The sequence below is a fragment of the Crocodylus porosus genome, unplaced genomic scaffold (assembly GCF_001723895.1).
Source record: "Crocodylus porosus isolate Cpor-Errol unplaced genomic scaffold, CroPor_comp1, whole genome shotgun sequence".
Taxonomy (NCBI): Eukaryota; Metazoa; Chordata; order Crocodylia; family Crocodylidae; genus Crocodylus; species Crocodylus porosus.
The window spans coordinates 33,058,818-33,073,782 of NW_017728907.1; the positions used below are offsets into that span (position 1 = coordinate 33,058,818).

General features: G+C 45.8%; 1 protein-coding gene across 1 annotated transcript in view; it reads left to right on the forward strand.

Annotated features, from left to right (window-relative positions):
* The window catches only part of ABCA4 (ATP binding cassette subfamily A member 4), a 117,135-nt gene that overhangs the window by 63,932 nt on the left and 38,238 nt on the right, over positions 1–14,965 (forward strand). Inside the window, exons 18-23 of the mRNA XM_019531082.1 lie at positions 909–1,007; positions 5,619–5,825; positions 9,056–9,233; positions 10,274–10,405; positions 12,530–12,669; positions 13,912–14,049. Of these exons, the coding sequence (XP_019386627.1) occupies positions 909–1,007; positions 5,619–5,825; positions 9,056–9,233; positions 10,274–10,405; positions 12,530–12,669; positions 13,912–14,049 (894 nt within the window). The remainder of the gene's footprint in view (positions 1–908; positions 1,008–5,618; positions 5,826–9,055; positions 9,234–10,273; positions 10,406–12,529; positions 12,670–13,911; positions 14,050–14,965) is intronic.

Below are 14,965 nucleotides of genomic sequence, written 5' to 3' on the forward strand. Positions count from 1 at the left end.
AATCTGAAAGATCTTTTTAGCAGGGAGAAATGAGTAGGCAGCATAATCAACAGGGACTGTGGACATGACTACAGACTACACAGCCATGCACATTACACATCCTCTGTGCTTATTTTGAATACACAGCAAAAGACCAAATGCATCTAGTTTCACAAAGCAGGAGATCTTAAACCCAGAAGCTAAAATTTCCAGCTAGGGTAAATCAGTATAACATCAATAATGTCATGTTGATTTTCACCTCTGGCCCAGAAACTTTTGTTAAAGTTACTGAGCAACACCTTCCCATTTCAGAACAGAGCTCAATCTGGAACCAATAAAGCCAGTTCTGTCGAAAGAAAAGGTCTGCTTATTCGTTTGCATGCTTGTTTTTCCTGGAAAGCTGTGTTGAATATTGGCCTGAGCCTCCTCTTTTTTTAATTGCTTGTTGTCTGTAACGCTTGGTGCCCTAGAGTGACCTTTGGAACTGATGAGCTTTTCACCAGCACAGCCTCTGGAGTTTTGAATGGGACTTCAAAATGAAATCATTGGGAACCCACCTTTGGGAATCAGGATGCTTTTGGCAGCTACTGCTTGGGCATTAACAATTCAAACTGTCCTCAGGCAGGGGGTAGCCTAATTCTTTAATTAAAATGCATTTTACTTTAGAAGCCTTCAAGTCAGCTCAGATCACACATGATGTATTTATTCCTCTTCTCCTCCCCCTCCCCCCCACCCTCATAATAGTTGAAAATACTTGAATGCTGGAGCATTCTCCTGGAAACTTGGTTAGCCTGTTTAATATGCCACAATATGATTGCTAATGAAACTCCCAAGTTCTGATCATTACAATTTGAGATTTGTAGATGTGAGTTCCAGCCCACAGAAGAATGTGGACATGCTTTATGCCCTCCCTACTTTTTGTGTTTTAGGAGACTATGGAATACCCCGACCTTGGTATTTCCCTCTGCAGGAGTCTTATTGGTTTGGGTCTGAATTCCCAAAAGCTAAGAAAACAGCAGCTGGTGATGGTGAGTTATTTGAAAGCTCTAATATCTGGAAATAACTTTAAAAGCACTGATCCATTTAGAGTCAAATGAATTGCACATTCATTATGAGAGCCACTGAGAAGATTAGACAAAGACATACAGTGGGAATCTTAGTAAGTAGCTTTGAACTGTAAGGCCAGGTACAGACATTACACTTTTACCAGTATAAGTGATCGGAAACCCGTCTATACCTGTAATTGAACAGAAGTTCAGCTCACAAAACCAATCTATACCCATAACAGAATAGAAGTTCAGCACACATAGACTGGTTTAAAAATGGCAGAACCTGGTCTATTTTGTGCTCCACCCCCGAAGGGTGAATTGTGTTTTGTTTGCTGCCAGTCTAAATTACACCGCTTGCAGAAAACCACGCAACTTAAATGGATTCTGCGTCAGGCTTTTTGAATGTCCGTACCTAGCCTATGTGGCCCACTGTTATTAGGGAGTGAGTCAGCCTTCTATCTGAGGCTTTCAAGGCCCATGAGTTAGTTCAAAACATCAAATCTCCAACTCTGACACATCTGGAGATAGTCAAGAGGCTGTTATTACTCAACACAGCTTATTGATGAACTGAGTCATGATGAGGCTGATACCCCTCTTAATTACAATGAGATTAGACCTCCCCTTTCTCTCTCCCCCTCCCTCTTTCCTCTTTCGACCTGATTCTTTCACATTTTAATGTAAAGGTAATTCTGTTAGGTAAGAGGGAGTTACTCTTAGTTTACCCCAAGGTGTGTGAGATCAGAATCAGGCCCTCTGTGTCTACACATACAAGGATATGTATCTTGTTTTGAAAGCACCTATCTAAGCACCTCTAATTAACACCCATCACCTCTAATTAAGACCCATCCTGCTAAGAACAGAATCCTTCCCATTGTAGAAGATAGGATTGAGATGCACCTTATAGACCTTATGTCTGTTGCTCACAAAAGCTTATACATCACTGTTATAAAGTGCATCTATACCACGGTGGGCAAAATGCGGCCCACAAAGCCATTCTATCCGGCCCACAGGGCCCCTAAAAAATTTAGAAAATTAATATATATCTTCCCCTGGCTGCCTTTCATGTGGCCCTCAATGGCTTGCTGAAACTCAGTAAGCAGCCCTCCGCCTGAAATAATTGCCCGCCCCTGATCTGTACCCTGCCTTTTGCCTGTCTTCAGACTAAGACAACTACCTCCTTCCCCCTTCCCACTGTATTTAGACTGGTTGTTAGATGTCTAGAAGTGTTGCTTGTAAAAATTGTTGTTTTGAAACTCTTTTACCCAACAATAAGATAGTCAGAAGAACAGAGACAGGAAAAAGCTGTTCTTTGCCCACTTTTGCATATCCAGTCTGCTCCTCTCTTTCTCCAGCTCTGATGGACGGTTTTCCAGTCAGCCTTGGCACAGGAAAATGCGTTGAGAACACCAGAGGGCTAATCCCCTCGGTAAACTTTCTGAAATGCCCCTATCCTGTCTTCCCCACAGACCAGCCCCACATGTTACAGTCAGGAAAAGAGGGGCAGTAGCACTGCTCTCCTTGAAAGGGAATTACATTTTGGTGTACTCTGAGATGAATGCACATCTTTCCCATTGGATTTACGGAGGAGAATTCAGATTCATGGGACCAGTGTACTAGTGGCACTGTACTAATGGTAGCTATTCTCTGTTTCTGCCAGAGAACATTTGGTTGACTATAGGAGTGGAGAAGACCCATTGCATTTTTATAAATGTAGGAGGCAGATCCCCAAGTTCCAATGGGCACGTGCCTCCCTTAGGTCCCTTTTACAGGCATACCTTTTCTCAAGACCCTAGTCTCTTGTATAGCTGAGAGAGGCTACACCCTAGAAGCAGCTTGCCCACTGCAGTTCTGGCTTAAGTACATGTGAGTAAGAGGAGGTCAACAGAGCATGCTTGTGAATGAGAGACCCCTGACAGGGGTAGGGCTGTGCTATAAACCAGAAGTAGGCAAATTTTATGGCTACAGGCTGTAATGACCACCGACCCTTGGTGAGAGGCAGGCAGGCACAAATGAAGACATAATGGAATGGGGGAAGCACCCGCAATTGAGGCCCCTGCTTTCAAATGCTGTCAAAGCCCCATATCCGCTGGCTGGATCTGGCCCACAGGCAATAAACTGCTGACCCCTAGTATAGACCTATTCATAGAGCCCTTTCGTCCCCCCATCCCTTCCCAGTGTCACACATCTGGCTTGAGGAGAACAGTGAGAGGTTTCTTCCATTAGCAGAACAGTTTAAAGTGCTGGGGAAGAAAGATGAGTAAAAAAATTACATGAAATATAAATACAAATACAGAGCTGGGGATGAAACTAAGGGTGCCTGTAGATGTGTGGGGAGGCTGCTCCAAGGCAGCGTAATTGTAACACTGGAGCATGCTAATTAGTTTGCTCCATCAGCCTCTGTGTCTTGTGTATCAGCATCCCTGAACTTCAAAATGGTGAAGGGGTACTTTAACCTAAAGCTCTTTCAACAAACTTTAGTTAAAACACCCTTGCTGCCATTTTAAAGTGCAGAGACGCATACATGAGATGCTGTGGACGCTTTTATTAGAGCCAGTCTAATTCAAGTGCTCCCCCTCCCCAACCCATGTGTAAAAACACCCTGAGATACCAAATCAACCTGATTCATTTTAAAGGTAGTTGTTACTAGTGCATTTCTGTAGCCATTCTGTTGCTTAGAGGCCAGCACAATTCACTGTAAAATACTGTGAAACCTGGCCAGGCGGTCCAGCTCTGCACCTTTGAACTCTACTAGAACTTTGCCACTGGCTTCTAATACGACCAGGGTTGGGTTCAGATTACTCTGACATAGGCCCCCTCTACATATTAAGGAAAGGTGTGCTCTACTACACGATCCATGCAGTTACACCTCCTGCCATACCAGCTTCCCACTGGCCAGCTTCCAATGGGAGGATCTCAGCTACACGCCAACTTTATGGAAATGGGAGACTCTTCCCTAGCTTGCTTGTACGGCCATACGACTGAGGGCCAAGTGTAAGTCGGGGGCATCCAAACCCCAAACCTCCAGGCTTGGGCCTGCACGTAGGATGCCTGCTGAAGGATTTGGAAATATCTGAAGCCCCAGGCTGAAAAATCTGGGGCGAAAAAAACCTGAAAAATCTGGGGTGAAAAAAACCTACTACTTGCCAGTAGTAGGGCCACATAAGGCTTTTGTTTGACCTGGTACACAAAAAAAATTAAAAAAAAAAAAATTCATAGCAGGAGGCATGACTGTGGGTTTGCACATTAGCCCTCATTGTGCTTTATTGCCAGTGCAGGGGGAGCCCAACCCTGGGCTCTCCCTGCATCTGCAAGAAGCAGGCTTCCAGGACTGGGAGTCCCCTCTGCTGATACGGCTTCCAGCCCTGGGGACCATGCAGAGCTGTGATTGTGTATCCCACAACTGACATGACTCTGTGCCCTATATCAGGTGTGGGACTATTGGCCCCAGCTCTGTTTGGTATGCAGCTGGGACACCAGACAGTTTCACCAAATGCAGAACTCCCAACCCTGGCAGCCGTGGGACACTGCTCTGATCTCCTAGCTCTGGTGTGCCAGTGTGATCTCCCAGCCTCGGGGGCATGTTGTGCTCCCCAGCAGCTGGGAGATTGCAGCAGATGTAGTCTCCCAGTCACAGACTGCCTACACATGCAAATTAAAGATGGACAGAAACCAGTGATAAAGTTATTACACAATTTCAAACAATAACTTTATAGCTGATTGAACCTTTTTGAAGTGCTGTAGTTAATTTGCACATGTAGCCAATCTACATTTATTTGCACAATTAATAAGGTAACTGTATAATAGGTATAATGTGTGGAGGGGCCATAGTGAAGTTCCTCCGACTTTCCAGATCACTTCACTATATGGAAAAGTAAAAATAAATAAATAACGTTATAGGCTACAGTGAACCTGTACCTCTGTGTAAAAAAATAATAACCCCTTTAGAGGGTTCACTGCTCTTCCTCCTCTTTCTCAAGTTCATGCCTTCACCCCCAAATGAATTCATGTAGCTGCTTTACTTCCTAGAGGGTATGGTCTAAGCACAAGAATGAGAGCCAAAAGCTTCTGTGTGGGAACTGTACACTAACTCTTGCTATCTGGCCACAGGTAAATCACTTAATCCTACTATTGGATTCCCTGTCTGTAAAGTAAGGATCCAACAGAGAGAGTTCATAAAGATTTAGTGAAGAATTATAACCTGCAGCTGTATAGCTAACATATGCATTTATAAAGCATGTTAAGCATGCATTTATAAAGCATGTTAGTCCTTCAGCCTCATACTTCAAGGCATAAGACAGGCCTAGAGCACCAGAAACTTCCACCCCGTACAGTCATTGCAAAACTGTCAGTTTTTCCTCTGAAATGTCTGGTCCTGGCCACTTTGAAGACAAGCTATTAGAATAGAAGGGTCATTCATTGGACTGCTTGGAGTGTGATTGCTAGGTTCCTAGTGTATGTAAGGAGCTTTGATGATGAGTAAAGCTCTCTAAGAGCTTACTGCTCTTAGGTTTGTGCTGTGGTTATTTATTACTGTTCCCTTCTCTGACCAGAGAGAATGGTAATTGTTAAATTGGCTTTTACTTAATGCAGACAACAGTCCAGAAGAAGATGGTGCAGACAAGGTCAAAGAAGAGGAAAAGAGCAAAATCATGACACAGAAAGACATCAAGCAGGAGGAAACGAGTGGCAACCAGGGGGAGAAGGACAGCAAAGAAAAAAAATGTAAACATAAAAGGAAAAAAGATCCTGATGAGCAAGAGAAACCTAAAGCAAAGGCACAGGACACAGCTATAACCAGTAAGGAGAGAGGGGAACTGTGTAACTGTCTGTCATTTTAACCCACATGTGCTTTATAAAAATCCAGCCTTAAATACACATGTATGCATGTATATATGTGTGGGGTGAACCAAGCACATCAGTCTGCTGGGGTTACAGACCTGAGCCGTAATTCCCTCAAGAAAGCATAGAGAGGCCTGCAAAGGGTCAGGAATGGGTAATACATCCAGTTCAGTGCTTGCTTTTTTCCAGCTTCTGCCACTGTGACAGAGCTGTCCCAGAAAGAAGGGGGTGATGGTACCATGGCCAATTTCCAGTTGAGATTGCAGTGTGGGGAGGGAGAGCAGATTTAATGTATGTATTAGGCTCCATGGCTAGGGACAGACATTCAAAAAGCCTGAGCCTGAATTGAATCAATCTTTGCAGGTTAGTCTAACCTGGCTAGGCTGAATCAGTTTGTAACTCCACAGACATCCCACAAATGCAGGCACATGCCTGCAGTGACTCAGGCACTAAAGCAGCCCTCCTTTCCCTTCCATAGTACTAAGCTGAGGGGGGCGTGGCCAGGCCCAGGCAGCATGCTCTGATTAGGGAGGGGTTCCCCCCCATTCTGCCAGCAGGGAATTGATAACACAGTGTTTATCACCCCATTAAGAAAACAACAGAGACCTTACCTGTTGATTCTGATTTTAGCCTGTCTGCCACAGCATGGACTATCCAGCTTGTGGTCTGCTAACTAATGCTGAAAGGTGTCTGTGTAAGGCAGAGGGGAAGGGGCAATCCTGCAGGGAGTGGGGAGGGGAGGTGGGGAGCAGGGGGAAGCCAGGCAGATGCCTGCAGTCTCTACTGAGCTCCAGTCAGGGAGCAGAGGGGAGAGGCCAGCTCTGCTGTGGAGCAGAGAGCCCCACCCAGTCCAGAGAGCATGTTGGGATGCTGGGGGAGTCTGGTTTATCCTAAACCAGCAAGGGGTCTGCAGCACACATTGCATAAACCAGTTTGACCCAAATCAGTTAAGTCTGATACTATATTCAACCAAGTTTAAATCAAAATGGTTTTAGCCATTTTCAAACTGGTTTATGTGCACTGAACATCTGTTCTGTTACAGGTTTAAATCAGTTTCTGATCACTTAAACCGGTTTATGTGTAATGTCTGTCCCTAGCCCAGAGGTGCTGTGCCTGCAGGAGATGCACTGAATGATCCAGCCGCTACATCACTGCTCCCTTCTGATGCACAGCCACCCACCTTTTGGGTTTTTTTGGCTAGCTGAAGAGAAAAAATGCCCACTAAAGTTTCTGCAGTTGAGTTTCTTTCAGTGGCAGTAACTATTTCTAGTCTGTGCATGCTACATGCTACATGCTACAGCATGTCTGTACCCTTCCTAAGTAAAGCCCAGGAGTTCCACACATTTATTTCCTAGGTCTAAACAGTGGTCCTGACTTTAATAGCAACATGTAAGGGAGATAGTTTTAAAGAAATTAATGTTTTGTTTGCTGTTTGTTGCCTTTCAGCAGCATAACCTGTGTCTGCAAGGGAAGGCTAGTTCCAAGGGGATTTGTCTGAACTGTTGTGTGTGTCTGTCCATGGCCTTTTCTGATGCTGACATTAGCTACCACCTACAAATTTCTGAATGACCTGCTTGGTTTTTAAGAGCCAATGCCTTCTTTTGTAGGGAGTCAGATGAGCTTTCTGCATGGCAGCAAGCTGGGGATTCCATAACAAATTCCACACTGCAAACAGCTCAGGGCCCCACACTTTGACTCCTTTGAAAAGCTAGAGGTAAAATTGAGGTCACCAGGACCCATCCTCACGTACACATTGACAACATGCATTCACCCTGAATGGAAACAGGACAGTGCTTCAAAAGGAATGAACCAGGCAAGGGGCAAAGGTCATCTAAGCCAATCATCTTCTACCACCTCTTTATCTTTGCATTGCTCATCAGCTCCCAATTCCAGTTCTGAAACTACTGTAGCAGAACTACTGTAGCAGAGGCCTTGCTGTCAATAAAGGAAACAGCCTGCATTCCCATCGCAGATGTGTATGTTTAAGACACCACACAGTAAATTCCACGTGCGTGAAGAAGCACCCTGCAAGCCACATTGAGACCTCAGGTTCCAGATACCACTGGTTTATGGCAAGATAGATGGGTCTAAGGTTTAAAATGCATCCTAAGTCAGATTCAGAGCAGGCCTGAGCCAGTGTAACTGGGGTTGGATGCTGGTGTGAATGGATGAGCTGGCTATCAGATAATCCTCTGCTACTACAACACAGTAGAGCAGAGGTCCAATGACTGACTGGCATAGCATAAATCTGCCTTTGCTGACTGGTGTATAGCAGTCCCTCCTGTATGAAGCCCATTTTGCTGCTCAAAGCTTCTGTATTAGCACTGTTTAAGATGTCATCCCTGAGTGCCTGAAGTGGGTATGGCTCACAAGGAGGACAGGCCTCAGCCAGACAGGTTTGGCTACACTTTGACACCAACTTCCTGAGTGTTGAAACACTGCGCGATCTGCAGTTGTGGACCATCCCTTCTTCCCCTCCCCAGGGTCTGAGGCTTTAAATTTCTCATCTCCCAGAATGTGTATCTTTACGCTGCCCAAGGGCTTTGTTTACTTCAAAGAGTGTCTGTTTTCTGTAGACCATCATAATACATTATGATTAATTTAAAGACACCCTGGGCAACACCCGTCTTAAGTGGTGCCTACCACTTAAGGATCTTGGGCTGACCTTCTGCATTATGATATACTTCACCCACTAGCATTTAAAGAAGGTTTTCTTACCTCAGCTAGCAAAGTGTTAAAAGAATATACTGCTGGGCAGATGACATAAGTGGTAGATTTCAGTGCAGCTGGAAATACAGCCTTGGTACCTGACTGATGTAAACTCTTTGTGCATCAACAGACAGTAATGCCACAACAGTCTATTTCTGCCACAGATGAACAACACGTGTCTGTACCCTGGCAGCAGTAGGGACCACATTCAGCTTCCCCTCGCCAAGAGAGTTCTGTCTCCACAAATTACTGCAGTGCTGGGCTCTGCATCTCCTCTTGCTTATAGAGTTAATCTGAACTAACTCCCCTGAAATTAGGGCATTTATCTCAGCCTAAAACTGGAGCGAGCTGACAGGAGGGCCCTGGTATTTCATGCTGTAGTTTACATTGTTTAGGCACTGCTGCTGCTCTGTGTGTGAGATCTACAGCAGAAGTCTGGCTTTCATTCCCTCTTCTTTCTTGATTTCTTCCCTTTCAAGTGAACCCCTTTTTTGAACCTGAACCTTCAGACTTGGTCCCAGGAGTGTGCATACAGAACTTGGTGAAGATATTTGGAAACAGCACAAAGCCAGCAGTGGATGGAATAACCGTTACTTTTTATGAGGGCCAGATCACAGCCTTTCTTGGCCACAATGGAGCAGGAAAGACAACCACCCTGTAAGTGTTTCAGTGTTAGGGGAAGCATTGTCTGTACCAATTCAGGACCACTGCTCTACTGCTTTGTCCCTGCAAGTGCTATAAGCAACTTGCTCTATGCCTTCTCCTAGCATCCATCTACCACTTCAGCAATTAGCTTGCCATGTAAGGTCAGGCTGTCCCATTCGGGAAAATGCTGACTTTTAGAAAAGAGAGAAGTATTCCAGACTAGCTAAAGCCCTGGGAGAAAGGAAATGCATGACACAGACAAGTGGAAGTAAACAGGGTGGGGGAGGAAAAATCCCTCCAAAAGATTCAGTTATTTCCTGGGTCAAGCCTCCATGAGCACATTAAAACAATGGGGTTTCTGGTGCTTGAAAAATAATGTGGAACTATAAAACCAGCACAAGTGAGACAGTTTTGGTTTGGATGCAGTTCTCTGGACACTGCTACAGATGCACTGAAATCAGTGTTGCCTGATCTTTGTACCCAGGTGCTTATATTCAAGAGATTTAGGAGCTATTTATGTAATGTAGCTATGCTTTTTTTCATGCATTTTATATGCAAGGTATGCACCCGAACAAAAATATCTTCTTAGTCCCAGAATAGTAGAGTTCTGGATAGTCTGAAACTTCTGGATCTCTGCCCCACTGGGCTCATTTTACACCCTGTTGACAGCATGTCTGGGGAAACATGTGGTGCACTGATCTGAGAAGTAGTGTTAAACTAACTCAGGCTAAACACTGTTTGGCCAGTCAGCACAGGCCGGATCCAAAAGAGTTTAAACCAAGTTTAAAATTGGTTTTCCAGCTTAGGTGAAGAAAGAAAAGCAGAGCCCACACTAACAGATTTTCTGTGCACATTCCTGGGTTCTCATATGTATATTTTAGCTTCAGCTAAATAAAGGTAGGTGTGCTTACAATCAGTTTTGAGTTGTGTTTGATTAAGCTCTGAAATGAAAAGTCATCATACGCCACCTGCTGTCTTAATAAAGATTTTCCCCTGATTTATGTGGAACCTAAGGGCAGCCTGTTGGATTTTTTTTCACTTTGTTCTTCTAGGTCAGTCCTGACAGGCTTGTTCCCACCCACATCTGGAACTGTCCTGGTTGGCGGTGAGGATATCCAAATGCACATGGACTCTATTCGACAGAAAATAGGCATGTGCCCTCAGTACAACATTTTATTCAATCAGTAAGTACCATTTGATGCCAGAAACAGGGATCCCAGTGTGGATGGTTGGGATATATACAAAGCCTGTGCTGTTTCCTTTTGCTCTTCTGGCAGGAGATGTAACTCACAAACAGATGACTCCTTCCAGTGTTAATCATCTCTAGGGCAGATGTTGTCTCACTTTTTACATGGTTCCTGAATCCCCTCCTTCCTCTAACAGGGATAAACAATGTTGTGGTGGGAGGATGACGGTATCCTTGGTATAGACACTGGTATCCAATGTTCCCTCTAAGGTGTAGCGATCCATGAGCACCCCACTTCAGTCTGTGAGCGCGTTGCTTCGGTCCATTTCCAAATTGGTCCTGCTTCCCCCTTTAATATTCCACATGTACCAGATGCATTCTTTAATATTCGTCTCAGTCTATTTATTATCTTGTTAGATGTTTTCTTTAAAGGCCCAATTCTGCTTTTAATTTGCATTGTTGTAAAGAATAGAAGAAACTAGCTGTAATACCCACATGCTACCTTGTAATCATGTTGATGTGGCCAGGATTAAGACTTAATTAATACTTAAATATGGGCAAGCATTTGAGTTCTCTGTCTTCAGTTACCAAAGAACTGACTTTGTCTCCAGTACCTTTGTTACGTGAAGTGTGTACCTCCCTGTCACGTCTCTTGGACCCCATGCAGGGTGTGGTCTGCCTGCTCCCCACCTCCGTGCCTCACGGCAGCCTTTGCAAGCGGCATGGCGCCACGTGTGGATGTCCCGCCGCCGGGCGGATCAGGAGTGAGGCACGTGGCGTCACTTTCGAAGGCTGCAGCAAGGCGCAGAGGTGGGGAGCAGGCAGAGCACGGAGGGCCCGTGGGGCTGCCGGGCTTTGGCGCAGGAGCTGTGGGGCTTGCAGCACAGGGATGAAAGCTAAGATTGGGGTGAAGCCAGCAGGGCTTGGGGCGAAGCTTGCCTGAAGGGGCCGGGGAGCGGAGCAGTTCCCTGGAGCCAGTGGAGCCCATGCGGTGCCCAGCCTGGTCCCCGCCCCAGTCTTGCCTCAGGGAGGAGCCACTGCCTGCTCCGCGCTGCAGGCATGGAGGAGGAAGGGGTAGGGGCAATGATTGCCCACTGATGAGCAGCCCAGCCCCACACAGGCTGCTGTGGCCGTGGCTGCGCTCTCCCTCCCCGCAGGAATCACGGTGAGGAGCAAAGTGGAGCAGAGCAGCCCCCGCACAGCCGAACAGGAGGTGTCCCACACCAGCCCCGGCACACCGCATTAAAAAGTTACTGTGTGGCAACATTTTTTATTGTGCACGGTCGCACACATGCGCAGCTTAGAGGGAATCTTGCTGGTATCTCCGCTGTGGATTGGGTTGGGAAGGGCTTAGAATGAGGATCCAGCACACTCTAGTCTGGGGCATGTCCCCCAAGGGACGTAACAATCTTTGGCTTAATATGTGCTGATGGTTGCAGACACCATTTGGGAAAGACAGGTAGGTGGAAGTGTAGCTAGAGCAGTGGTCTCCAACCTTTTTAAGTAGGAGGTCACCTTTGGCATTTAGAAGCAACCCAAGATCTACTGTGTGCCATTACCCCCTCCCTCCCCACCGAACCCAGCAGGTAAGTCTGTGGGGAGGGAAGCGGGGGGCAGACCAAGGTAGACGGAGAAAAAATTATTTGGGAGCACACCTCTCCAGCAAGTAAGTCCCACCTGGCCAGGGCCTCACCCAATTTACCCCTGCTCCTGCCTCTGCGGCACTGTCCCTCACCACAGGAGCCTTGATCTAGCACCTGCCCTCCTCCACGGGCTGACCTGTTGGGGTGTGCATGCACACAGGTACTCAGCCCTACCATCCTAGCCTCGGATTGACTCCAAGAGGCTCCAAGATCTACTGCAAGAGGCTCTGAGATCTACTGGTGGATCAAGATCGACTGGTTGGTGACCACTAAGCTAAAGTATGGTAGAGCTTAAAACACTGTACCATACCATGCTCTAGTGGTACCAAGGAGCAGCCAGCAAGCCAGTGTTGGCCATGTAAAAGGAAAACTAGCTCTTCTCTTCCAACAAGGGAATGTTATGGTGACTTGACTGCTACTTGGGCAAGGAATTTGCTTGTTAATTTAAACTGTCTCCATGTCTTTGCCTGATTTCACAGCCTTACTGTAGCAGAGCACATCTTGTTTTACGCCCAACTGAAAGGGAGATCCAAAAAAGAAGCCGAGCTGGAGCTGGAGATGATGCTGGAAGAGATAGGTCTCCCCCATAAAAGGAATGAAGAGGCTCAAAACCTGTCAGGTGCTCAAGGACTTGTTCTCAAAGTCTTCTGTGCTTTCTGTTCTGTTCTGTTCAGTTATAGTTCTGTAGGGCCAAATCCTGCTGTAGCTGCGGCCACTAAATATTCCTTGGCTTTTCAGACAGACCCATTCACTGTAAAGGATTGCTTAAGCAATAAGGGTGATAGAACCTGTCTTTAACGCACCAGCTGCTAATGTATCTGAAGTGTTTGGACATTTATGCTGGATAAAAGCATATATTACTTTACCAAAATAAGTGTAATCAAAAAATATTCTAGGGTAGCATTCCAAATGGCAACATTTTATCATGGTGCTGCTGTAGTGTTTTGGGTGCATACTCCAGGACAACAGGCTCTGGTGCCATAAATGAGCTGCAAGGGTAGATCCAGGGGGTGTCAGAACTTCTCCTCTCCAACCACAACATTTTTGAAACTGTAATGCTTCAGACACACTAGTTTTGGCACAGGATATAGTACTCACCAGCTTAGGGCAGTACTACAGGAAAGTTAATCCCTGCTAAGAGACTGAGCTAATTAGAATTGATAAAGAATTCCAGAGCACTTGCTCAGGTATGTCTGAAGCTTGCCAGGACCCTGAGGAAGCTAGTCTATGAAGCTGTGCAGGAGCCTGTAATCTGGGTTGGAGAGAGGCTGGCAGCAAATGGCAGCTAAAGCTGAGGACATGATGGCTGTGTAGAAGGCTGAGGGGGTAGTGGGCAGTGAAGCATGGACTGGGGATGGGGAGAAACTGGGTCCTCATGCTGTAGAGGATATGGGCCATGGGAGGCTAGGGTGGGCCAGGGGATAAAAAATGTGAAAACCTCTACTGTAGGACTGCTGAGTAATATTTGCACATGGGCTGTTCGTTTTTTTGAAGCGGTAAAGCAGAATGTAATGCAATATTAAAGGCTCAGAGCTGAAGATTGGTTTTGGATAAATAGCCAAAAGTTTTACTTCCCTAACCTCTTTTTTCTACAAACTTGAGCCAACATTATCATGTGAACAAACCTCAGAAGAGCTCCAGAACTTCTTGCTTCTGCTCCTGGCTAGGACTGACAAATGGAGGAGCTGCATTAAAAGGAATGAAAATGTTAACCATCTGGTGGGAACCTCAGAAGAAGTTTGTGTGGTGGTTTGGGTTTGGGACATGTGTTCTGGATGGATCTTCACAGGTATCTTCTCTTATTGCAATGTGCATTGTTCTTCCATCTCACTCCTGCAGTTGTGCTTCTATGTTCTTACAGGTGGCTTGCAGAGAAAGCTATCTGTTGCCATTGCCTTCGTCGGTGAGGCAAAGGTGGTTGTCTTGGATGAGCCCACCTCTGGAGTTGATCCATATTCCAGGAGGTCTATCTGGGATCTTCTACTGAAGTATCGTTCAGGTAACCAGCTTAAGGGAAGAAAATGCTTTTTATAGCTCTTCTCTGGTATGGCACATGTTGCATAAACTATCACTAATATAAAGGAATGACACACGTAAGTAGATAAATAAGACCTCATGGTCAATCCATGGTAGCAGCATCTGGAGACTGATTTTAGTGCAGAACTCAATGAAGTCAGAGAGATGAAACAGTAACTGCATGTGAGGTGGGCAGTGCAATCCAAACCATGCTGAGAGGGCCCAGTTCACCTGCCCTCACTCACAGAGTAGTGCCTAACATGGTAAGTCATCTCATTTATGTCAGTGGCACTGCTCACGCTGGAAGAGACTACTCACTCAGTGTGCAAGTAAGCAGAACTGTGCCTTAAATTGCAGATATGCCAAACCAGTCTGAAGAAGTGTGCATATCTTCTTGGCTACAGATCCCAGTGCTATAGAAGGAGAAAGCTTCAGCTTCCTTAAGAACCTGTGAAACACACAGATCCCCTACAGTTTCTTCCTGGTGTGGATGAGTGCCGCACAAAGACATCTTCTTGAAGGGCCTGATTCTGCCCCTCTTGCACCAAGTGGCACTTTCCTCTGTGACTAGCCCTATTGGCTACAGCTGGAGTACTCTTGGAGCAAGGTGCTATTCAAAGAGATTTCAGAATTCAGGCATCATCTCTCTTTCACTAGACAACATCTCCAAGCTTTCTAATTCTTGGTTGCTGCTCTTTCCCACCATTATTGTGCCATCTGCCAGCTCCTCTTCACCTCTTTTAATGAGTGTTCACTTTTATATATGTAACTTTTGTCACTTTTATTGACCAAGAAATTGGTCAATAATGGCCAACTGTGGAATGTGTTCTGTAAGGGCATCCTAGCCATGGGAACAAAATTTCTTGACCTGCAGTTTTAGTGCGGAGATCAGAGAAGCT